The sequence below is a fragment of the Triturus cristatus genome, chromosome 1_2 (genome assembly GCF_964204655.1).
Source record: "Triturus cristatus chromosome 1_2, aTriCri1.1, whole genome shotgun sequence".
In the NCBI taxonomy this organism is placed as follows: domain Eukaryota; kingdom Metazoa; phylum Chordata; class Amphibia; order Caudata; family Salamandridae; genus Triturus; species Triturus cristatus.
Genome location: NC_140580.1, coordinates 80045571 through 80070994, shown reverse-complemented (window position 1 = coordinate 80070994; position 25424 = coordinate 80045571). Strand labels below are relative to the sequence as shown.

The window sequence follows — 25424 nt, the reverse complement described above, 5'->3', positions numbered from 1 at the left end:
TAGTTTATGCATGAATATTGTTGTGGCCATCATACTGAAAATGTAAATATGAGGGTCCATCCATCCATTAGCCTCTGAACACATCCCCCTGATTGTGAATCATTAATAGTGTCCTAGATGTGTTTTACAACTCTAAACACAAGAAGTGGGATGTGCATTGGATGTAACCATGCCTTGAAAGTAATATGCCTCCTAATTCAGCAGATCACATCATCACAGTAGTAAGGTCATCAAGGTTGACCCCCAGTGGGAAGATTAATATTTCGAAAGGTCCTCCGAGGACTTTGCAAACATGCTGTAGGGGGGCTCAAAAACCCCAGACTGTGTCCAGCCATGCCATCCAAAGCCTTTATATGGCTTGTCTTTACTGCTCCTGCCAGCTACTAATGCAAACAACTCATTCTAATGCTGTCAAGCTAAAACCCTTCCCTGAGTTTCAGCTTTCAATATGAATTTTTCATCTTCAGGCCATTTCTGGACAGCACAATTCCATGGGCACTAGTAGACTTCCAATTCATAGATATTAGGCAATTGACCGGCAGTGGTGCCAGATCAACAAATTTACAATGCAATGAGGCGTGTGGCCAAGCCGAGCAGCAAGATGGCCGCTCACTGAGAGAGCTCTGCTGGCCGAGCCAAATAATCCTGCATAAACCCACTTAAATCAACAGCGCTGGTACACCACAGCAAACAGAGCACTCATCTAATGGTGGTGTGCGCCTGAATCGGTCACCTCTGTGATTGTGGGGACACTGCCTGAGCTGCTCCCGAGGTGCTCAGACCCAGGCTTGCTGCGGCCATCTACGCTGGGACCCGTGACACCATCAAACCCTGCGCGGTGGGTGCAACAGCTCGCTCCATCCCCCGCTGGCCCTGCCCGATCAGTGGCGAAGAACAAGAATACTCCTGATGTGCCCCCGTGTCACCATAGTCCGGATGGTGGAGGGCTGAGCCAAAAGCCACAGCGGCTGTTGAGGGAACCAGCTGTATCCATCGTGTTGGTGATCCCATACCTTGACCGCCCGACCTTAGCTGCTTGGCCCCGTGAGTGAAGTCCCCAGCAGCGAGGTGTGGCCTGGTGTGCAGCAGGGGCTCATGCTGCCGACACACCTGGCTGGTGGGACCCGGGGGATCGGCCGCTGCTGAACGAAAGAGCCATGCACACTGGGTATCAGGCCTATGTGGAGAAGGCCGATCACCATACAGTGCTGAACTTACTACCCATGTGGGGGGTCCCGACAATGTGTGGGTGCGGGACAGTGCAAATTGAAGCCCATACTTATCACAAACGTGCAGGAACACTTCCAGGCGGGCGCTGAGCAGAGGAGCGGCGGCAGGCTGGGTAAACAGGGCATACCACACCACACAGCCTAGACTCCTTGAAGCAGCAAGCACACAAATTGCCTGCCAAAATCGTCTGAAACTTGAGGGGTCATCTCTGGTTTGTTGTAGTGGCTGGTGCAGATGCGATACGCCTTGGGCTTACCGGTATCGCAACTGGAGGTTCACACAAGCCACTTGTTGCTCCTTCACGCCTTCCTGCCTTACACGACGCTCACTGCAGACCGAAGATATGGGGGGAAATGATGCAAAGCAACTAAAACTGTCCTTTAACAAAAGACTTACGCGTCAAACTGTCAGCAGTCCCGCAACTAATGGTAATATGGGGGCATACGAGATGGGCGCATCACAAGAGAAAGACCTGCGTACAATCCTGAAGGATGTGAAAGCTAGCCTGCTCATTGTAGACTCTAAACTTGACTCACTTACAGCACGCCTGGACCAGGTAAATCAGAGGGTTGAAAAGCACGAGAACCAAATTGATGCGCTCGAAAATAGAGTTTCTGTCTCAGACGATCGACACACAGAATCTTAAGAGCAGCTGCTACAGATGGATAAAATACTCTCCCTACTAAAAGCCAAGAATGAGGATTTGGAGGCCAGATCCAGGCATAATAATGTCAGAGTCACATGAACTCCAGAAACGACCAACATACCACACATGGAGAAGTACGTGGAAGCCATGCTGTGTGAACTCTTTGGCAGCGAACTATCCAGTATATTCCTGATCGAACAGGCCCACCACTCACTCGGTCCCAGATCACCGGTGGGAACACCGCCGTGTCCAATTCTGGCTTGTTTCTTAAATTACTGGGATCGCGATACAATCCTCAGGCAAGCACGTGAACTTAGCTCCATTCAATACCAGGGCAATACCATATCCATAGACTTCACCCAACTGGTCCAGGCAGTTCGCAGGGAATTTGCCCCAGTCAAGAAACTGCTCCAAAAGTCAGGAATAGGGGTGGGCGGAATTTGCGAAAGTGACTTTTGCAAATTATCGCGAAAATGTTAAAAATCTCTGCAAACACGCAGAAATATCGCGAAGATGCGGAAGTTTTTTTCCCGCCCGTTCGCGGTATTTTCTGCGTGGTCGCGGCTCGCCAACTTACCCATGCGGTTGCTCGCGGGCGCGGCCATCTTGTTTTCACTCTTCTCGCGGTGCATGATCGCGAGAAGAAAGACGTGATCGCGCGACCAATGACATTACTGCGGGCGCGAACAGCGCAAATGGCTACCAACAATCCAACATCTCGTGGAGAACGCGACCGGATCGGGAAAACTTGTCGGCGAACGCGGGGATTCAGGTAAGGCGATCGCGCGCGCACGAGAATGTATTATTTTACAGCGCGAGCAAGAAACAAATTATCGCTAAGCTGCGGAATGCAGAAATTTTGACATTTTTGCGCTCTCCGCGAAACGCTAAAATGTCAAATTATCGCAATTTCCGCAAGCGGAACGGAAATTTAGCCCAGGCCTTGTCAGGAACCAAGTACGCTCTTCTGTACCCGGCAAAACTGCAGATACAGCTGGAGGGCAAGCCACTTTTCTTTACGGACTCAAAAGCGGCACTGAAATTCCTCAAACAGGCTGGCAGATCAAAGAAATCTACGCAATCAAAAGATAAAATATCGTCGGAAGGTCATCTGACTGAAAATGACTGAAAATACTGTTTCCCAATTACTGCATGATTCCCGTATATGATTGTTACAGGTCTCCCTTGCTTTCTAATGTGTCTCCCCTTAAGCTTAACTTCATCATGTGGTAAGCTGTTGTTATGTCAATATAATGCTGTGTAAGTACTTATTGCTCTATCTACCATTATAGTTTCACAGCCCGAAATATAGTTCTGCTCGACCACCCAGCCTTTAATGGCAGGGTTGTGCTCCGGTAACTCCTTGTTCCCCCTGGGACAATTCTCTTGCACTCTGTTTGCTAGCTGAATATATTGCTTTGGTGGGTTTTTATAGGGGGACAACTACTCAACCTAATTGTGGAGATGGTGTGGGAGGGGGTCGTGAGGGACTTAAGTTGTTGTTGTTTGGTACCACAAATTGTCTTGCTGTGGTTTCTCACACCGCATGTCCAAACCGAGTCACAACACAAGCAAAGCCGACACACACAGATGCTCAATGACACTGTGAACAAACCTGCCTGATCTGCCTGTCGCACAGGGAGTTACCCATCGGGTCACAGCTCAATCCACTAAGCAATCCCCAATCTGCTAGCTTGGTGTCCCTAAACTGATTCCCTTGGAATGTTAGAGGCCTCAATGACTACAGGAAAACAAGGCTGATACAATCAAATCTGACCAGACATAAAGTAGACATTTGCTTCCAACAGGAGAATCATCTGAGGGACACCTCCCAATCAAAGTGAAAAGCAAACAGATGGGGGTACATATTGGCATCTACCTACTCCAACTATTTCAGAGGAGTAGCAATCCTACTTCGTAGAGGTCTCCTGTGGACTAAAGATCGTGACATAATAGACCCAGAAGGCAGATATATTCTACTAAAAGGTGGGCTATACGGGAAACAGGTAATGATAGTCAACACATCTGGGCCAAACACTGAAAACCCAGAATATTTTAATCATGTATGGTCAGAGATTCAGTTACTTGGACAATCCGTGATACTTTTGGGAGGTGACCTTAATGTGATCCTGTAGGAACACGCAGATAGGGTAGGTGCATCCCGTAGCCATCACCCACAGACAGCTGCTACACTGCTAACCCTGATAAATGACAATCACCTAGTAGACACCTGGCGTCTATTGCACATAAGGGAGGGCACCTGCATGTCACAGCAGCATGGTGTGTGGTCCAGATTCAGGGCCGGACTGGGAACCGAATCCGGCCCTGGCACACTGCTCGGCTGACCCCCTGGGGAGGAGGAGGTAGTGCGGTTGAGCTATTTCCTAGGGCCGGGTTGCCTGATTTTGTTACAGGGGGCTGATATTTGCTGGTCCTCGGTAAAATAAATGACCCCCCAGGGGCCTAAAACCGGCCCCCACACTGGCGGCCTACCAGGGAAATGCCCGTGCCTCCTCCGGCCAGTCTGGCCCTGTCCAGATTGGACTTTTGGCTCACATTCAAAGACATGCACACTTGGGTTGTAGAGGCTACACATTTCCCACACACGCTTTCAGACCATGCACCAGTGTTACTCAAATTTCTGATCTCACAGTCCGCTGTGCAGCCTTTTGCGTGGCGGCTTCCATCGGATGCGCTGCTGGATGCCGTATTTAAAGCTGAGATATGTAAAAAATTTATAGAATTCATTGAGCTAAATGCAGACTCAGTGGATTCAGCGGGCACCTTATGGGAGGACTACAAAGTAGTGATTCATGGGGCTTGCATAGCTCTGTAGTCGGGGTTCTGAAAGACATAGGCAACAACCTAATAAACCTAGAGAGAGACATTCGTGCCGTATAATGCCAACACTTTCAATCGCGGGAATCCAAGCTACTGGTTCAAAACGGGTCAAGCTCACGGCGACCAGAAGGAAACAAAATTTCTACATAAATTCGCACAGGCCCGCCTAAACCGGGAGGGAGACCACCCTGGCAAGACATTGGCAAATCTGTTAAACCCCTCCAGGGCCTCCTCATACATCAAAAAGCTCCACACACCAGATTCCACACCGGTCCACACACAAACCGATGAAAAACTTCTACACACAACTTTAAACCACAATGTCGTCCCCCCAAGACTCAGAATTGCTGAAATACTTAGACACTATAGAACTTCTGTGGCTGGACTGGGCGCACCGAGATTACCTAGATGAGCCCTTTACCGCTGAGGACATACAGCCATACAGCTAGTCATAAAAAGTCTGCTAGGAGATAAGCCCCCCGTGGCCGATGGACTCACTTCAGCATTTTACCAAGAATACGCATTGCTTCCACTGTCAATGAGAGGGGCAGTCATAATTACATTGCTCAAACCAGTCAAAGATCCCACATCCTGTGATTCATATCGCCCGTTGTCACTAATAAACATAGACAATAAAATATTTGCTAAATTATTGGCAAATAGGCTGCAACTATTGCTCCCCCTAATTGTTCGGCCAGACCAGTCAGGGGTCGTGCCGGGCCATTCCACATCCACATCCCCAAACTCAAGACTATCTTGCTGCGCATGTCTCGTGGTAGTTGCGCTGCTAGATGCCACTAAGGCTTTGACTCCTTAGAGTGGAAGTTCCTTTTCACACTTCTGGCCTGGTTGGGGCCATACAGCAAGTTCAACTCCTATACACTTCAACTACCACTAGGGTCAAGGTCAACAGGTTGATATTTGGTCCGATTGCAATCTCACGGGGCACCCCCTAGGGCTGCCCACTACCCCCTCTGCTTTTTGCCATCTCCACAGAGACTTTGGAGGCGCGGCTGAGACAGCACCATGCGAACAGGCTGCGAACAGGTGGCTTTACTACCAGGAGGCTGATAGTGTCCATCTATGCAGAAGACATAACACTATTATGGACCCGGCTATGAACTTCGCCCTGCTACAAGAGAATTGGTGCATTACGGTAACCTCTCTGGGATACACATAAACTGGGCCAAATCCACCCTCTTCCCGCTCACCAAAGGCACGGGCACATTCGACATAGCAGGCGTCTGGTAAGCAGAAATATACAAGAACTTTGGAACACCAATTATGGAAGAGTAATGTCATGGATAGAGGGCAAGACCTACAGGTGGAATAATTTCCCCTCTCGCTTACGGGCCATATAGCTATCACTAAAATGTAAATCCTCCCTAAGCTACTCGACCTGTTTGTAAATATTACTTTGCCCGTGACTGCACAATTCCTACACCGTCTTAAATCAAGCATGGTCGAGCTGGTATGGGCAGGAAAATAGCTCATAGCATCCTGGGAACTTCTCACACTGCCGCTGGCACAGGGAAGCCTGGGCTCCCCAGATTTGCACTATATGCACATTGTGCCCAGGCTCAGTTCCTTTTCTTCTGGCAGCACCCAATGCCTTTCCAGCAGCATGTAGCTATCGAAATAGATCGAGCTGCTCCCCTTCCATCAACCACAGCACTCCACAAAAGGTATCAACACCCCAAGCAAGAAACAGATATGACAGAGACATTGCGATGTGCATGGGAGGGGCTCCAAAAAAGAGGAAACCTGGGCAGATTACATGCACCATCCATCCCACTGGCAAAAAGCCCGCAAATCCCCCCACTAATGGAGCAGGGTGCAGTGGCTAGAGCCCAACAGCGCAATATAAACACTTTTGTGGACCTATACCCAGAAGGCTTTTTTTACCCTGCAACAATTATGCGGCCCCCCTGGCCGGCAGCACTAGACATATTACTATGTCTCCAGCTGCAGGCAGCTTGCCAAGAAATACACAATACATTCCCTGCCACCCCGCCATCACTTCCAACATTGGAGCACGTAATTACGGAACCATCGGCACACAAATTAATTACACATATCTACACCACCACACAGCGCACATCCCCGATCATTCTTCTAAAATTGCGCAGCGCATGGGATACGGAACTGGGCTCTCCCATCTTAGATTCACAATGGGATTTTTCTGTGGCCAGCTTGAGCGGCTCTCACTGATCTACCGCCTCGGATTAACACATTTCAAACTTTTGCACCAATTAAACTGCACCCCAGTGCAACCGCATCGCATGGGTATTAGGCCGGACCCTAAATGTTGGCACTGCGGGACACCAGAGGCAAATCTCTTGCATCTGGCCTGGGACTGCCCACTCGTGGCCGGATTCTGGATGGACGTGTTGAGGTGCATAGAACACATAACCAGTCAAGAGTTGCCAAGATCGCCATTGGTGGCAGCTCTGGGCTATGTGCGCAATGCCCCTACAACATGTCTTTGCTATAGCCTGGCTGTAGCCCTGCTAATCAGCACCCCAGCCTAGCTTCTTCCTCTCTAAAATGGTTTCCATGTACATTAGGTACATTTCTAATTGGATACTGGAGTGCCTTATAAGCCCCTAGTATATGGCATTCTATGCACCTAGGGCATAGGGACCTCAGAGGCCTACCAGGGTCTGAAGCATGTATTACCCCACCCCTGAGAAGCACTCCAAAATGACACCACAGGTCTGCTACTGCAGCCTGGGTAAGGTGGTGCCTGCACCCCTTACTGTGGTATAGGCTACCTATATCACTACCATTGCACACACATATAAAACCTATAAGTCCCTCCTATGGCAGGCCTTAACAATCCTGAAGGCAGAGTGCTTGGTTTTTATGTGAGAGGGTGCCCCTGTATGAGCAGAGCCCCTCTGCAACGTTCGGGGTACCTCCTCTGAAGCTGTTTGTGGTGCAGCCTGACCATATACTCTTAAGTGCATTATAACCTTGCGGCAAATGCTAACTTTGGACTGGCTGCACGGAAACATGTTGTGTTTGGTGTCAAACGCTTTGGAATACTGCCCCCCGCCAGTCTGGCAGCGGGGGTAGCATTCCACCCTTCTAGAGGGAGAGGCATGTTCACACTGCCCTACCCGGTAAAGACTTTCTACTGCCCTGGCATCACAAAATGGATGCCACTGCCACAGACACGGGTCTGGCCTCCTGCTGCTGACCGAAACTCCAGCAGGGGACGCCTGGACAATAGGTTTTCTGTCCCAGGGAGGTGTAACCACCTCCCCAGACAGGCAGATGTGTATTGGGGCTGGGCGGGAGCACTCTCTGGTGCTTTGAAGTCCTGCACTGGGGGCATTCTTGGTGTCCCTGGGCATGGTCCAGTTCAAACCGGTTGCAGGGGCTACCTGCCCCAGCTCTGGCACAAAACTGGACAAAGGAAATGGGTGTAACCACCCCTCTTTCCAAACCCTCCCATAGGTGGGTCCCTAGAGTATGTCCAACCCCCAAACTTTGTATAAGTATGGGAACCCAGTCCTTGCGACTTTAGGTTACCCTGGATGAAACTCTGCAACATATATCCTGGACCTTCGAAGTTCAACTTTAACTAGAAGACTGAAGAAATCTCCTTTGGGGTCAAGGAGTGACTCCCCTGCTTGGCAGGCACCAAAGAAGCAACTGTCCGGTCTGCAATTCTGAAGCTCCCGTGGGAGGCTGAAGTCACTGCATCCCCAGAGGTGGATTTCCAGACTTCCCTGAGGCTACCCTGAGTCCACAGCAAAGCTGAGGCCCATGGCTATCGTGGGTGACGTGGAACCGTGAGCCCTGGACACCTTGAACTTTTGCAGCTCCATCATATTCCTGGTCTTCTTCGAAGTTGTGCTTTGGGCTCCGAGTAGCCCCAGCCTTGAGCACCTCCTGCACCGAAGATTGCTGGCCTCCATTCCACGAGTGACCCGTGAGTCAGTTTCCAGTGCGACCGATCGAGGCTCCTTCGCGATCACTAGCCCGTTGACTAGTGGGTCCCCACGAAGGCAACTCCTCTTCTGATTGAGCTTTCCTGGTTGCTCCAGACGTGCCCCGACTTACCCTCACTGGGTGAGTCACCCAGACCTTGCTGGTCTGCACCAACGTCCTTTCTCGGTTTCCAAGTGACTTGTTGGGTCCAATCTGGTCGCCGACACTACAGCACTCGACAGACTTCGTGGGACAGCTCAAATCCAGCTCCTGGTTGTCGTTGACGCCGCCTGGACCTCGAGGCTGAAGAGTCGAAGCACCCGACATCTGTGGGCATTGGACTATAGTGCCCCTGGTCACTGGTAAGTGACCCAGATTCTGTCCCCTCTGCTTTCAGGTTCCTTCCATCCTCTATCCGGGCTTGGATCGCTTCGGACACTTCTCCTCTTCACGGCAGCAGCACTTCCTGAGCAGCTTCCATTGAAAACAGCGACGCGACCCAACACCATTTGACACCTATGCACCCGGCTTCCCTGGGTGAGGTAACTCGAGTACTCCGGTGCTCCTGTGGGTGTTGGCTCTTGACACCTCTAAGTCCAAAAGGGTTTCGCTTGTAGTCATCCTCTAAGTGTCCTTAAACTCTTAATTTCCAACCGCAACTTTCCCCATAGAAGTTAACGGTGATTCGCGGCTGTGTTCTCACACTGCACACGTCCCCCGTGGGTCCCCTGTTTCACTACCTTCGGTGGTTCCTTGTGGTCCAAGCACTTCTACAGGCTCTAGGCCTTGTGTCTAGTTTAGTTGTGGTTCTTATACCACTTTATTGGTATATGGTTTGGTTCACCCCTAGGGCCCAAACGTGTATTTGTGCTTTTACTGTTGAATACTGACTTGTAACTTAAGTACTTCGAACTCCAACCTCATAAAGAGACTAGAGGAGTGTGTTTTATCTTAAATGCATATATTTTAAATATATACCTGGTGTGGTTGTCCTTTCATTTGGTCATTCAAGAGATTATAGACTGCTGCTTTACATTCCTTCAAGACTTAGCCTGAAGGCTGGTCTCCATAGCTACCACTAGGATAGCTTTCAATAAAGGTTGTCTTTAACCTATCACCATAAGGGGTTGTTTGGACTGATACAAGGTGCCCACTATAACTAGTGGACAGCATATATCAGGCCAACTTCTCACAGCGATGTTGCTCCTGCTTGCCAAATTCCGGGTGGCCATACATTGGGGGAGTGTGACGGCTTCAGACATAAAAAACCTGGTTAATAGACGTGGCATATTGTAGGGATCAACTAAAATGCTACTGGGACCTCACGCCAGCCAGGTCCCGCCCAAAAGACATTTTCTCCCCATTCACTCACTGACTCCGCTCACTGAACAGCGATGACACACATTGAATGTTCAAACAGCATTAAAAACTGCTGTTTGTATTACACTGTAATGTCATTGTAAAAACTGATTGCACCAACAAGCCCTTGATCCTTGGAAACGTAATACATTTTGCCAGAAGCTCACAGACATTAAGCAAATGTAGAAGAATATCAGTATATTCCTCTAAGGTTAGGCATATGAACATCTGTAAAAACACTAATATGGCCACCAGATCAGAAAACTACGCATACCAGAGCATTCTAGTGTTTTCACCCTGAGTACTGGTCCAGATAAAACATTTGGTTGTTCGCTCGTATTGAGCGGCATTCTGTCACCTCATTGTTAAATCCTGTTTTGTAATAGTTTGACCCGATGCTGAACTCTTTCAGCTGAAATGTAAACAAGCATTTGCAATGCAATAGGTCTCGCATTTACGCAAGTTTAAGCAATTGACATTGTAAATCACAATGCCTTTTATATATGTTTAGAAAACGAAAACAAAAATAAAAGGCATTGTCAATAGCTCAAACTCGCGTAAATGCGAGACCTCTTGCATTGCAAGTGCTTGTTTAGATTAAGGTTTAAACATTTTGTACACTTATCTAACAATACTCTTGTGTCCCACCCCGATTAGGTCAAAACCAACTGTGAGTATTGTGAAATACAACTTCTGCCCTGTAATTCTAGATGTCTTGAAATGGCAAATAACATTTTTAAAATTGGTTGTAAGCAAAATACCTTTTTGGCAGGTATATAAAAAAGCACAAGTGCTGTGAAAAAATAATGACAAGATCCGACACTTAGTAGGTTGAAAGGCAGTCTTGGAGGTTTTTCATAAATTATACGTACTAAGTGCATTGCATAAGGACTGAAAATACTTTAAAACACATTGGGTACAAAACGTTATAGTCATCAAACAAATGGCAGTGATCATACATAGTGACTATTATCACAGATCATAATGTTAAGGTCATGTCAGGAACTGCCGGGAAATGAGGAAACAGTATCTGATCTTCCCTGCTGGTCAGCTTCCCAAATTAGACCTGTAAAACAAAACAATAAGGAAATGGTTAAAAGTAAAGAAGTGGACACCGCAATCGGCAAGGAAACATAGGAAGAACTCTTTAACTTACAGGAGGGAGGGAGAGGCGAAAGAGAAGACTGACAGGAACCAGAAGAGGAAGTACAAAGGGAGGTGTCACACTACCGCAAGAGTGAGAGAAAGAAATGTTAGCATAGGCGCACGAAACAGAGTCACTGTGTGGGCAGAGACGTGCTGTACTAGTGAAGAGTGGGTGACTGCAAGTGGTGAGGGGGCGAGGTACCGAGGAAGACTGCCTCACAGGCCCCTACGGGAGTGGCGGCTCGACTCACCACGCTCTGGAAGGTGCATGGCTAACACTGCTAGGTCGGAATGTATCCGGGTGGAGGGAGGGGGATTCATCTACAAGAGTAGAAAGTGAACGGAGGCCAAAATAACTTCATAAGGAAATGGAATTTCAGTAGTTTTATGCATTTTTTCGCTTGAACTAAATAATTATCTTGAATTTTTTGCAATGAATAGAAACGGGTTACTTTTCCTCCTTATATAACAAGCATGGACTTAATTGCTCTGAAAGGGAAAAAGAAGCCAGGGCCTGTGCGAGCGGCATCTGTTTCCAAATAACACGAAAACGAGACACGAGCACCATAATTGGAAACAGATGGCGCTGATGCTCGCTTTCGCAAGCCGTAGGCCGTGGGCAGATGACAGGTGGGACATGCACCCGCCTTTGCCTAATTGCATGCTGTCTTTCTTAGAAAGACGCAAGCAAAGGCCAATAGCGTGTGAGCAACAAAGAAAACACACGCACAAGTGTGTGGTCTGAGTTGGAAGTCCTTACAATAAGCCTCGCAGAGCAGTGCATGCGCGCTGGCTCAGGCGAGACCTAAAAATTGCTCATACCGAGCATGGCAATCGCCAGTGACTTCGTAGAAACCAATTCTGTCAGCCCATGACCGGCAACGGAACTCTCTCAGCTGTTAAGTGAATCCATTGCTAGTTCATTCAGACAAGAGCTTAATTTAATAATTATTCAAACAGAGTGATAATTGAAATTCTCTCTACCAAGTGAACATTTTAGTATTAAAAAAAAGGAGAGATTTTTCCCTTGAATTAGACAAGAAAAGTTAAGGTGTATTACTCGTACATTAATTAAACCTGCCAGAATTACTGAACAAGTGAAAGAGAAAGTCAAGAATGAATATTGCCACTTACCTGAAGAGGAGAAGCCCGTCTTCCTGATCCTGATGAGAAGACACGCAGGTACCCTATAAGGGGAAAGCCAAATTAGAAGATTATAATTGACTTGCCTCTATGAACTATGATATAATTAGTGTAACAGAAAATTGAGAAAGAAAGAAATGAACACAACAAGAGCAAAAGAAGAATAGAGAAATTAAGACATAGAAGAGGTGCAAAACCCATTTCCAGAAAGGGTAAACACTAATAGATTAAACAAATATTTAGGAAGAGCAGAGTTAGGGGGTGATAATAAGTTGTTTTTTTCTTTTCTTGAAATCTTCCCAAATGCAGGTTTACTCTTGAAAAGTGAAAAACGTAAAACCACTGAAGGTAATGTACAGGGTGAAGATAGGAGTGAATCCAAACTGACGTTGCAGTCTCCACTCTCTCTCTCCCATTCCGCTTTCCCCCCTTGGGGCCTGTCGGATAGTCAAGAGAAACTGACTGTCGGAGGGGTTGTGAGAGGGGCGTTGGGACTGACGTTGTTCTGCTCCTGTGTTAAGTACTGTGAGAGTGCTCTGTCACTGGAGCCTGCGGGTTGAATTGGAGTATGTATCTGCTACACCGCCTAGGTGTCAAAAAGCAGCTGAAAAAGATGTGATAGACATTTATGCAGAAATAAGACTTTCTTTACCAACAAATGAATAGCAGAATGACTGTATAGTTAAATTATGTCATGATAAGACGGAATGTTGAAATCTGTTATGTATTAACATTGACTCTGCCGGGGAAGCAATTGTGGCTGTTGTATGTTTATTAAACTAAAAGCTCAATAAAAATAATTTAAAAAAAATTACAATGCAATGCCAAGAGCCTTTAGTTGGTGGAGGAATCATCCCAAAGAGACACATCCCTAAATAACCCAGTTACAACAATAAGCAGGGCTTAAAGGCCACTCAATAAAAAAGGCATCATTTTCTTGGGCAGGAATTTGTGGTAGTGGTGCACGTTTTCCACAGTCATGCAGGCATAAGGTAAATCTTATACAAATAATACTTAGAGATGACCTTTGATAATTATGTTAATTTTTCTGCATATTGTGTATTTATAAAATCAAATGCATATTCCCTCTGGATAACATATGCAAATCTTTTCAGCACGCTTTGGGGACCATCATTAGAGCGAATGCTTAAATGTATAGATGTAAACATCCTTCCAATGATCACATATGGATGTAAGACACTACTGGGCAATGAAGCTGTCTCATCTCATAAAATCATTTGTAGCATCTATAGACAGCTCTATAGATTACAAAAAATGCATCACAATGTCAAATAGGATTGGAGTTAAGATTAGCATACAAGCGCATTGATAACATTGTGTCATAAACTTAGATCAACATGATATCAAACATTGGATTATCCTATGTGGTTAGAAATAATAAACCAAAGAGAGCAAAAAAAATAAGATACTTTTTCAAAAGTGCTTTTAAATACTTTGCATATAAAAGACCTTTGTGAACTCCTATAATCTTCTCTTTATTTGACAAATTAATAAACAAAAGTTCTATATACCAGTCACAAGGTCATGATAAAAATAACTTCTACAAATGACAACATATCGGGATGACTATTCAGACCTACGAAATAAAGACTTGGCAGGATTATCTCTGCAAACCTTTTGCAAAATACCTAAAATATGAATTGGTGAAATACAGGTTTGGGAGATTTGAAACATAGAATTCAAATCCTTCTAGCTCATAATAGCTGCAGGCTGTGTAAATATAAGCTTAAATCAGTTGTGCACTTCCTGTGTACATGTTCCACAAGAATGGAGATCCCTGCTCACAAATGTGTTTAATCAAATGGGAATCCACACTTGTCGACATGCATTATTACAAAGCTTAACTACTGAAAAAACTCAATTTTATATATGTTTCTTATGATAAAAGCAAAAAAGGTGTTTGCTGGAAAACAACGCATAAGAGAATAACAACTAGAAGGACACATTTTAATACTTTATGGTATTTTCCATGTTTAAGCCTTTGAGATGAGCCCTTCATTGATATAGTTTTGACTTTTGAAAAAGCATTTTATTTGAAAATTATCTTTGAGGGACCTTTAGCTATCCCAGAATTCGGAGGTAAATTTGATTGTAACAAAGCTTCATCTTATTTATTTTGAAAGATTGATGAGCATAAAGACACAGAATAGAGGTAAGAAACAAGCAGAAAGAGGCAAAATAAAGAGGAGAAATCAGCAGAAAGGGGCAGAATAGACGTCAGAAAAGAGCTCTGTCCGGAGAAACTGACAACCATTTAACCTTTCACTTGGTGGACTTTGGTATGTGTTTGGTTTCTCTTCATGATTGTTAGAATAATTTCCGATGGAAGTGGTAATTATTTTTGTTCCTCATAGGCTGACACTGTTGGTGAGACATTTACTTATATTTTGAGAAGACTAAAACCGAGACAATAAATAAGAAATTAAATAGTAAGAGATATGACATTGGAGAAGGAGAGAACCCAGTAATTAATGGTGTGGGCTAAAGAAAAGAGGAATTTTCAGATTTGGCATGGGATTTTTGTTCACTTTCTTTACCTTGCTGGCTTCTCTTGTTCCTCGTCACTAAACATTGGTGTACAACCTCTTGTGTTATGAGTGCCATAGAAAATGGTTTCAACCTAACTGACTTGCATGGGCGAAATCTCTCTCAAAATGTCATCCTTCCTGGGTTCAGCTAAGGAAAATGGAGAGAGCAGCCAAAAAGATAGAGATAAAGGGGCATAATACAATCAAGAGAATAGCTACTTATCTGGGTTATCTCTCCTTCCCCAAGGAGCGTTGGTGGTAAAACTATAAAGACCCTAAAGAAAAACAGAAAGAAAGAAGAGTTACTGGACATAGATGCTGAGAAGAGGCGGGGGGAGAACTGTTAAAGACCCACAACTATAGATTTTTTGTAATCACAATAAAAATATCATTCATAAAAGTCTACCATACTAGCATTCTAAACATTATTTATGCCAATCCCTCCACAAATACATGACATACAAAGTCATTATTTCATGTATTTAGTGGTGTCATCTATATATGCACATGTTACACAAAGTGGACAAGATTCTAAAAAAAATTTGAAAATCTGCAACCAAACGTTTAGTCCCTCGCATATGTGCCGATTTACATACTTTTAGAGTTCATGATGGCTTGTGCAATAACAACACTCCATGTCCATGATTTAGCATAAAAGGCCATTTATTAGGACATTGGTTGCAAACACCTAATTTGCAGTTAAATCAACGTATAAACAAATAACATCACATTTTGTAAAAAATAACCACTCACATCTCATGCCAACTTTCATCCCCAAGTCCACATACCTTGTTTCAAACTTCCCTGTTCCACTTAATGAGCTCTTCCCATAAATCCAAACTCTCCTTTATTTTCCTACCAAACACCTTCCACTGAAACTCTTTCCTTTTTCATCGTCTTTTGTCATCTGCACTCTGTTCTTCCCCATATCCAAGGGGGTGGATACGCCCACCTGTGACTCACCACCCCCCAAGATACCGGCAACTAGAAAAACCCCAGAGGGCATTTTACTGCCCCACCCCATCAAAACACCCCTTCAATAAGTTATATGTCAAGATGTTATTGTGTTTACTCCATACTTGCTTAGAAGATAGAGCTGTGCAGTTTTTTGTATTTTAGAATGTTTTATGCCTGACATCTGTACCACAGTTAACACTGAAGAATCAGTTTATTTATGATGCATTTTGAAGATGAGCATTATTCAGTGAGCGGGGCTGTCCTTTAGTTTTGTTTGTAAGCCCTGTGTGATGCTATTAATAGCTCTCACTTTGTACAATAGAAGATATTGGATTACTACAAAGCTTTATGGGCCAAATCCTGTCTAATGCAGTGAATGCACTACTGGTGGAATTGTTGCCTGAAAAGTAATTGCCCCCAGAAATATTGCGTCCACTTTACAACATGTGTGCAGGTTCGAAAGTTCAGGCACTGTAAACTTGTTCCTCCATCCTCAAGATATCACAATTTCTCACACATACTGTGTGATTCATTATACTTGAAAGTCCATTCAGGTATATACATTTATGACAATGATCCAATTGCCTCCCCTTTCATGTAAAGCAAACATTTTTGTCATGTTGATGTACACATAAGAGTCCATGGTAGGCTTAGCTGGTCTGTGTGTAGCACTAGAATCAAGGTTGCATGAGATAACTGTAGATCTCATTGGTATCTATCTCCATGGTCCATCTGCCTGGCCCTATACCGCTCTATGCCCTTTACCTTCCATCACTGATCATTGTAGATCAGGTTGTGTGCCTGGATGAGAAAATCTTTTACTGACATCGCCTAGTGGAGCTCTTACATTCATAGAGTAGAATTCTGCATAAAGGGGCTGCAGCCCCTAGTGCCAAGGCACATTTTCCTTTTTTGTCCATGGGTAAACACATTAATCTTGGTGAACACACTCCACCTCACACCCACTGAAAATATGGGGATGATCCATTTGCCAACTCATTCTTGGGCTGAAGTACATGTCAGATCATTTTAAGGGTGTGTTGGAGACTGGGAATGCCCACATACATACATGTGTGTGAGTGTTCCCATACTTCCAAGGCAAACCATGCCTTGGACAGACCCCTTTCCAACACTTGAGTGGAATTCATGTCTGCAGATTTCTCTGCACTTGTGGTGGAGAACTGTACAGTAGAAAATCGGTAATGTGCACCTGGAATCCCTTTGTGAATTCCTGGGAAGAATATTGAGGTATTTTTGGTGTAAACATATGTTTAAAGCCGGCCCAAAAGACCTTTTATCTATAGATCACATAGTATCTGAAAATGTAGCATGGTAAATTATTCCAAACAGAAAATATCTCATGAGCAAATGTAACTTACCTTGATACATAGAGGGCAGTGCTAGGCACAAGCTTTCCACTTCAATACAAATGTGTACAAACAGAAAATAAACAACTGCCTAGTAGCAAAGTACCAGGTTCTGATGGTGTTATGGTGGTTGAGTTTCATAAAGAATCCACACCCCATAAGCCAGGTGGGCCAGCAGTAAAGAATGCTGTTGTGCCAATCGGGCCATAGCCCATGCACAGAGTAGAGTTGGTGACACCATATAACAGATGGTTCAAGGAAAGGAGCATGAGGAGGAGGCTTCTGTAGTGACCCCAATGAGCACAAGTCACTGCTGAGGACCAGGACCGTTGCAACCCCTCCACGTGTACGGAGGATCCCAAAAGACTTACCAAGAATTGTAGGAGCATCGAGGACCACCCGACTGCTGCCTTCATAGGACTTCAAGTTAGGAACTTGAGGACACCAGACAGCTGTCCCACCTGGGTCGAATGTGATGAACCCATGGGAGACTGCAGCTTCAGCACCCATGAAGAGGGTGTGCTTGAAGACTCCAGTCTCTCATATCCTACTGGTACAGGTAAGACTAATTTATAAGCCAGAGGGCCCTTTTGGACCTTGCCTGCCATATAGCACTTTTGGCGCTGGAACTCATTTGATTTATTAAAGAGTCAGACTGGGCCAATTTAGACTTAGACTGCTAGTAGAGCTTAACCTGAATATTGCCTATATGGAATGGGGACTACCCGCCAATGCTAGAGAGTGGAGTGGGACCCAGGGACCTGCCAATAAAAACTAGTGACCTCAGGGGACTGTGTTTTGTTTGTGAATGTCATATTATACCACATTTTCATTAATAGTCTTTTACTTGAGAAAAAATGCAAGTATTTGACTGGAGAATCATTTATTGCTGCTAAATGTATTTTGAGTTGCTATACTGTATTCACCCCCTCTGTCTCCCTCCTCACCAAGAAGCCTTGGACTGCTTACCTGTGATACCAAAGAGAGCCAGATGCTGAATAGGGGTGGGTCTAATGCTTCATTCCGCCCGAGGAACTGGTGAAATTTGGCAACTCCACATTACTCTTGTAACGTAGAGTTCTGGCCAAATTATGCCAATCACTGCATGGTGGAATTATTTTGCTTGAGGCTCCAGAAATGCAGGTGCAAGCGAGATTTGGCATTCCCTAGCACCATTTTCGAATGTAGGTGGTCAGACTGCTGCTTCTCGAATAGATTTACTGCCGCTCAAGTAGAATTTCTACTCAAGCAGTCGCAAAATCGACTTGAATATCCGTGTGCCCCTGCACATCACATGATTTTTCAGCGTTGATCACAGTACTGGTATGAAATTGCAGTGTCACATGCACACGTCCACCTGTTGGCAGAACTTCGCAGAATCTTGTTGAGTTTTTATGTAACTCCACGAGTTCCACTCACCCCTAGAGCTGAAGGGGTACTTGTCTCAGTTGCTCAGGATCCATAGTAGGTCATGCCTTTGGAAAACAGGTTTCATTTTCTAACATAAAATGATTCAGAAGTTAAAAATCACCATGCGAGCATAGCGAAAAGCTCTAGCTGAATAAGCTTTCGCAAGGGTGGTTAAATTAGTTAAGCAATCCCACTCTAGCCTCAAGATTTGTGACAAAAAATGCTGCATGTTGAACCACAATAAAATCGCTCTGTCAAAGCTACATCTATTTTTAGGTAGGATTTTGGATGTCTTCTAATTACAAATGTTTAGAATAAATCCATGTCTTGACTCTATAAGTCTCCAGATTTTCATGACTGCTTTCTTGTACACCTGTTCAGGGGTCCAAAATGTAGGAAGGCTCATTACTATACCAATACACAAAAATATCCAACTGATTCCTGGTTATTCGTTTTAGCAGCAATATGTTATTTTATCTGTTTAGACCTTTTGTAGAATGATTGGGAGGAGCACTCATGAGAATCGGGCAATTGTACGTTGGATACTGGCTTTCCTCTGAGCAGGCCACAGCTTTTTTTTCCTTCAGCACCTTCTTCACTCTCTAGCAACATTATAGAAGATTCACTAAAACAGGCCTCACTGGCTGGACCTAGACCTGTGTAGAGGTCAGCAAGAAGTTGGCATCACTAGTTCTGGAATACCTTTTCTGTCTCAGAGGTTCATGTGAAATTTAGATCCAACTCTCTTTGTCTGCAGGCCTATTCCAGGGAGTCAGGATTTCGCCAATGCAACCACAGAGAATGATTCCTGTTTTCTATTTCAGTGAGCTCTTAGTTCGGAATAAGCATTTTAAAGGATAAAACTGACTTGTTCACCTCCAAATTAATTAGACAATAATTGGCAGACTGTCCATTCCCACGCTATGCACCAATATGTCCTAGTTGTGGTCTAAGGGCTTATTGCTTTCAGCTTTATAGTCATTGCACTGTGTTTCACTACAGGAAATGACATGAAAGCAAATATCGACCTTGAAGATTCCATTTGTTCTAGCCCAGAAATAGCACTTAGCTCCCAAAGTCTGAGGCTCATTCCAATCACTAAACAATAATCTGTTGATGTTATTCACAATTATAGGCTACCCGGAAGCTTTGAGGCTCATTTTCCCTCTTCCTTGAACTTATTGCAAGGGATTCCTGGTAACTGCAACTTCTGGCTCTCCAGCCACAGATGTGAAGATGAGACACAATGAGGGTAGTCATATTTAATATTTCAAGAATTGCTTAGTTGACACAAATCTGATGACTATAATGGTTCTTGCCATATTGCTGGTAAATTGTAGATTTGTCATTGAAACAGTTTCCTTGCATATGTGAATTGTAACAAAATTATTGCATTAGAAACCGCATCCTCGCTGTTGAGAAGACATGCACTTCTAAATTGTAACATCATAGTTCATGAAACAGTAGCAACGTTTTTCCTTCACTATCCAAGCCTATTTACAACTTTGCAAAACGTTTGCACTCATGCAGTTAGAAAAGCGTTAGAAAAGTAACTTTTAGTCAAAAAGCAGTTGTCTTTTTAACTGAGCACCAGAAGGGAAAATTAAACGAGGGAATTAGCCAAAACATGTTCATCCCAACACTAATCTTTTCAAATTATTTAATACAATGCACATTATTCCTTGCCCTTTTTCAACACAAAACCTTCGGATGCCGAAAGCAAGTACAATATTGCAATGAGAACAAATCTGCAATGTGAAATATGACGTAGCCACAACCATAATCCAATGATAATCATTAATATTACTGCGTCTAATATAATACATTTACTTTCTCACATAGGTTATTAATCTTGTCAAAATTACACACTGCATAGGAAAAACCCAATTTACAAACCACATTATGTTCGTTCATTATGCAGAACCCATTACTGAAATCATGACAATACTTAATAGTCTAATTTTTCAGGTGGACAAGAAGACAATTATCTACAGCAACACTATCCAAGGGGCATCTCTTGACAATATTGCCAACCATCCGGAAGTTTTGAATATCAAGTTTGGATGTCGTGTGCCCATTTACACAGAGATGGAAATCATTCATAAGTCCAACGATACCATCAAGATTAGCAAAACTGAAAAAGGGAGGCACGACATAATACTTACTATCTTTGACTCAGAGTCCTTCTTGAAACCCATCACCAAGTCACCATATATCATCGACCTCGAACAGGATTTGTACTTTGAGATTTCCCTCCTGAGCTCAGACCCAGACCTAGAGGTTTTTCTGGACACATGCTTGGCTTCTCCAAATCCAAAAGGCTTCGACTCAGAGACCTACAGTATCATCCAAAATGGGTAAGAATGGGATATTGGGATTTTAAATCGTGGTACAATTCTAAGTAACTGCATGAACAAATTGTCACATTTCAGTTTTCTCAATACAGGGATATTCAATGGAACTGTATGCTGATTAGGCATCTAGGGCCAGATGTATTAAACAGTTTTACCCATTTTGTGTCTATGGGAAAATGTGTTCATACATCTGGCCCTAAGTTCTTGATAATGAATTAGATATTGAAAGATTCGTTTATTAGCATTGTTCTTGGTTATAGTATTAAGTGTTACTTATACCTTTAAGAAACACACACAAAAATTCCCAGCACTTGAAATATCAATCAGCAGAATCGTAGCGCATGTTTATTTTATTTTCTTCAATTTAACAGAAACAACGATCGTCAAACTATATAAACTGTGGCATTCCAAAAATGCTCAGACCCAGAGTCCAGTACATATGGGCAATTCTTGTAAAGAAAGGAGTTGTACAGTTATAGGATATTTCATCCTTTCTGGAACAAGTCATTCTCCTTCTCCTTTGCTTCTGTGAATCTCTTTGATACCTAAGAAGAAGCAGATATCCAAGTGCTAGCAACATTATGCATATGAAGATAAGGCAAATTCCATACTAATTATTTCTGACAATGTGACTACAGAGGCACATATACATTTCACTCTATCCAAATTGTAATGATCTCAAGGATGAGATTTGAAAACATCATATATCTCACACATGTAGCTCATATCCAACCAATACAATGTTGGCTATTTGACTAAGATCAGATTGGAAGTTGAGCTCCCTGCTAACCATAATCATCTGAACCAAGGGATTTTTTCCTGTTGGAGGATGAGTGTTGTCCTGCTCTGGCATTGTACAGTTTTCTTTATCCTTGATAACATTGCATTAACCGATATAACTTGTTCTCTCATGAACTACTGTTTTGTTTCGTCTAGGAATATGGAAGAGAATACAGATGCCATTGTTCTTGATTCTAGACGTTTCCTCAATTTCCATTTATGCTAGGCCCCTTAAAAACACCACTTTAGCAAAAAGCAGATGGAAAGTGAGTCTCCATGCACTTATTGTAGAGTTCACTTAGAGCAGTCGTTTCCTGGTTTTGTACTCTGGGCATATCATGTCTTTACCCATGAGCCAGTCTAACATATAACTTGAAGGTCAGCTCTGATAAACCATGACATTAGCTCTGCAGCAGCAATATTCAAGTGCCATCCAAAGAGGGTCACTATAACCTTAGAACTCTGACGAGTTTGTTCCTGTCTCAAACCCCACCAAGCCGCAAGTCAACATAATCAGAGAGGAACAGAGAGTTCATAGTGTCAAGAGATTTCCATTCTGTGGTTACTTGCATCATTTCAACTTTCTTTTTGACCTCTCATTTCTGGATGCTAGTCAATCATTCTTTTGTTCTAACATATCTCAAAAGAGTAACTGTGTTGTTGTTTTCTTGCCTATAACATATTTGAGGACTGGAAGAGACCATACATCAGATTCGTATTTTATTCTTGCTTTTTGAAAATTAATATACCAAATGAAGGAAAATTGGGCACCATTACAAGCTGTGTCCTTGCCATAGAAGAGGCCATATTCCTCCCACTATGACTAGGGTTATAATAGTTTCTGTGGCCTGTTGAACCTTGACCCATGCAACTATGTCTAGCTGAATCCCCAGTGCACCACATCCACCTTTTTAGGCAAAGTTATTGCTTTGCAATTGAATTTGGGCCATCAGATTTCTAGCTTAATGGAATCAATCATGTAGATATTTTGCTACTTCTAATTCTTACACAGCGCAAAAATAACAATGCAGCAGTTCAGGGTATTTCTGACCTTTACTGACTGCACCGGTTCCCAGTAAGAGAAAGTATCAAATTGAAAAATGAATGATTCATTAGTAAAGCCACAGACTTGTTTCCACTTTACTGTCAAGCACAGTCATCCTCTCCCAGCCACAGATAGATCATTAGAGATAAATAAACTGGTAATTCTGAAATACAGGAAGACTTGATAGTGAGGTAGAGAATGCTAAGCATAGTATGTCCTTTATGGAATAACTTTTCTTCCCCTGAATGCAAAAAGCCCACTTACAAACGTACTATCAGGTGTTATTAAAACGTACTTGCTTCCATCTCAGTTTCAGTTGACCACCATGCATGGTTAGTTTAGGTGTATTCCATTTTCAATTAACCAACATGCCACGTTTGGTGGTGAAAGTTGCAGTAACAATTCACCCTGACATAGTGTAATTTAGCATTACAATAGGACAACACTTGTTACAAGATTGATTGTCATACAATTGTAGTGTAAATAGGATCTGAATACTGAGTGGTTCAGCAATCTGGTGAAATAGGTGGAAGCTGGGTACAGTAGATATCCTTTTAGATGTCATCTACTGCTTTCACTCGAGGGAATGGATCACAAAATAATGTAACTATTCCTGGGAATTCTGACTGAACAGCAAGTAAATACAGGAAACATGGTCCTAAAAAGAAGTTTTACAATCTTCCAACTGGTGGAATCTTTCGGCTATATTCAGTCCACAGAAATAGTTTTCTCCTCTCCCCAGAGATAAGCAGTTCAGATACGAATGAAGAACGAGATTGCAAAGGTTTATTTACATCAGCTGGTGAAAAATGCACCCGGAGTCTAGCAGAAGCAACATAATCCCTGTGTCTCTGGGTGGAAGACAACTTCATTTTGATGTTGACATCCTACTGAGTAGGGACAGTGAATATAATGGTAGATCACTGCAGAATTTTCACATCCTCTGCTAGGTTCCATGTCCCCCTCAACCCCGCTTGTTTCAGTGTCTAGTGTCTCATTTGGGACATCCTTGGTTGTACCTGTTTGTTTTCGAGAAGGATGAACAACTCCCTAGTTTCTGCTATATGAGAAGCATGGTTTCTTTCATATTACCTCTCCTAATGAGGAGTAAAATTTGTGTAAGATGAATACTAGAAGAGCTTTGATTATTTATCTTGAACTTCTTGTCTCTTTTATCTTCTCAATTCCTAATACTCATTTTAGGGACTAGGGCAATGACATAACCCCCTTCTACATCCCATCAGTAGATGGGTCAAAATTGCAATCTCATCTATCTATAATTCTTTTGGGCCGAATTCTGAAAGATGCCACAATGTGAAAAGGGTTTCTCCTAACACTTTTATTAAACACTAGTGGGTGAATATTGTGGTTAACTATGCAGGAAGGTTGTCAAAGCAGTCTTTTCTTCTGTTGATTTTTTTGATTCGTAACTTTGTCCTGCACAAATAAAATTCATATTTCGAATTATTTTGATTTTGTCAAAAACTATTGTGCATCTGGACCATCAGCAGGATCATACTTCCTCAAAATATTAGGTCTGGGACGAGAAGGCTGCACTGTGGAGGAAACGTCCAGATTACCAACTGACAATCTTCATTACTCCTAATCCAAATCATCCTGATCTCAGTCTTACAACCCACCCTTCTTATTCCATCTGCTACAAGTGTATGTGTGAAAGAGCTTAGGGGCATATTATCAAGTACCGCGTTAAAATTATCGCGGCTTTAGCGGCAGAAAACTGCAGCTAAAGCGGCGATAATGGGCTTGATAATATGCCGCAGAGAATTCCCATAGCAGCCCATGTTGACACCAGAACATGGGCTTCTATGGGAATTCTCAAGGGCATATTATCGAGCCCATTATCGCCGCTTTAGCGGCAGTTTTCTGCTGCTAAAGCGGCGATAATTTTAATGCAGTTTCTTGATAATATGCCCCTTAGTTTGGAAAAGAGCTCAGGTGCCCGAAGCTCTACTCAGAAGCCCACGGCTGGTGCAATTAAATGATGGCGCACGGAATACCGGGGTTGGTATATTAAATATACCACTGCACAATCCCTTCTCCTTTATCTCTCACTTCCCGTTTCCAGCTTTCTCACCACATGACGTTCTTTTTGCCTTGATCTTTCTCCGTCTTTCCAATGTAGACATTTTTCCCTCTTTTGCCCTCAATAATTATCAGCTAATGAAAAATCCCCCAAATAGTTGCAGATGGCTCAGACTGGCAACCACCGCCTCAAATTAAGTACTGATGTGGGAGATTGTTCTCCAGGTGACAAAAGGATACAACATCAGCAACAAAAGATTATTTTACTGTTTCTCAATCCCTTCCTTGACACCCATGCAAATAATTTTCATACAAGAATCATAAATTACCTTTTGCGACTGCGTTGTACAACTCTTAATAATATTTCAGTCCACCCCCCCCTATGGAGTTTATATATTTACGAGAGACAAAATAAACCTCCCCTGGCCCTTCCTAAACAATGGTGATAAATTTCACATTACACTAACTCCTCTAAAAATGGTTGCCTTCTCTCATTTTTGCCTCACTATAGTAATAATGAATGTATGTTTGTACATTAGTCCTGTTGCTGTAAATACCATTATTTTCAGTGACATGATGCATATACGTAGTGATGTTATAGTTAGGTTACAAAGT

At 43.4% G+C, this 25424-nt stretch overlaps 1 protein-coding gene across 1 annotated transcript in view; it reads left to right on the top strand.

Annotated features, from left to right (window-relative positions):
- The window catches only part of LOC146866840 (scavenger receptor cysteine-rich domain-containing protein DMBT1-like), a 380014-nt gene that overhangs the window by 315363 nt on the left and 39227 nt on the right, over positions 1-25424 (top strand). Inside the window, exon 4 of the mRNA XM_085614577.1 lies at positions 20556-20944. Within this exon, the coding sequence (XP_085470703.1) occupies positions 20556-20944 (389 nt within the window). The remainder of the gene's footprint in view (positions 1-20555; positions 20945-25424) is intronic.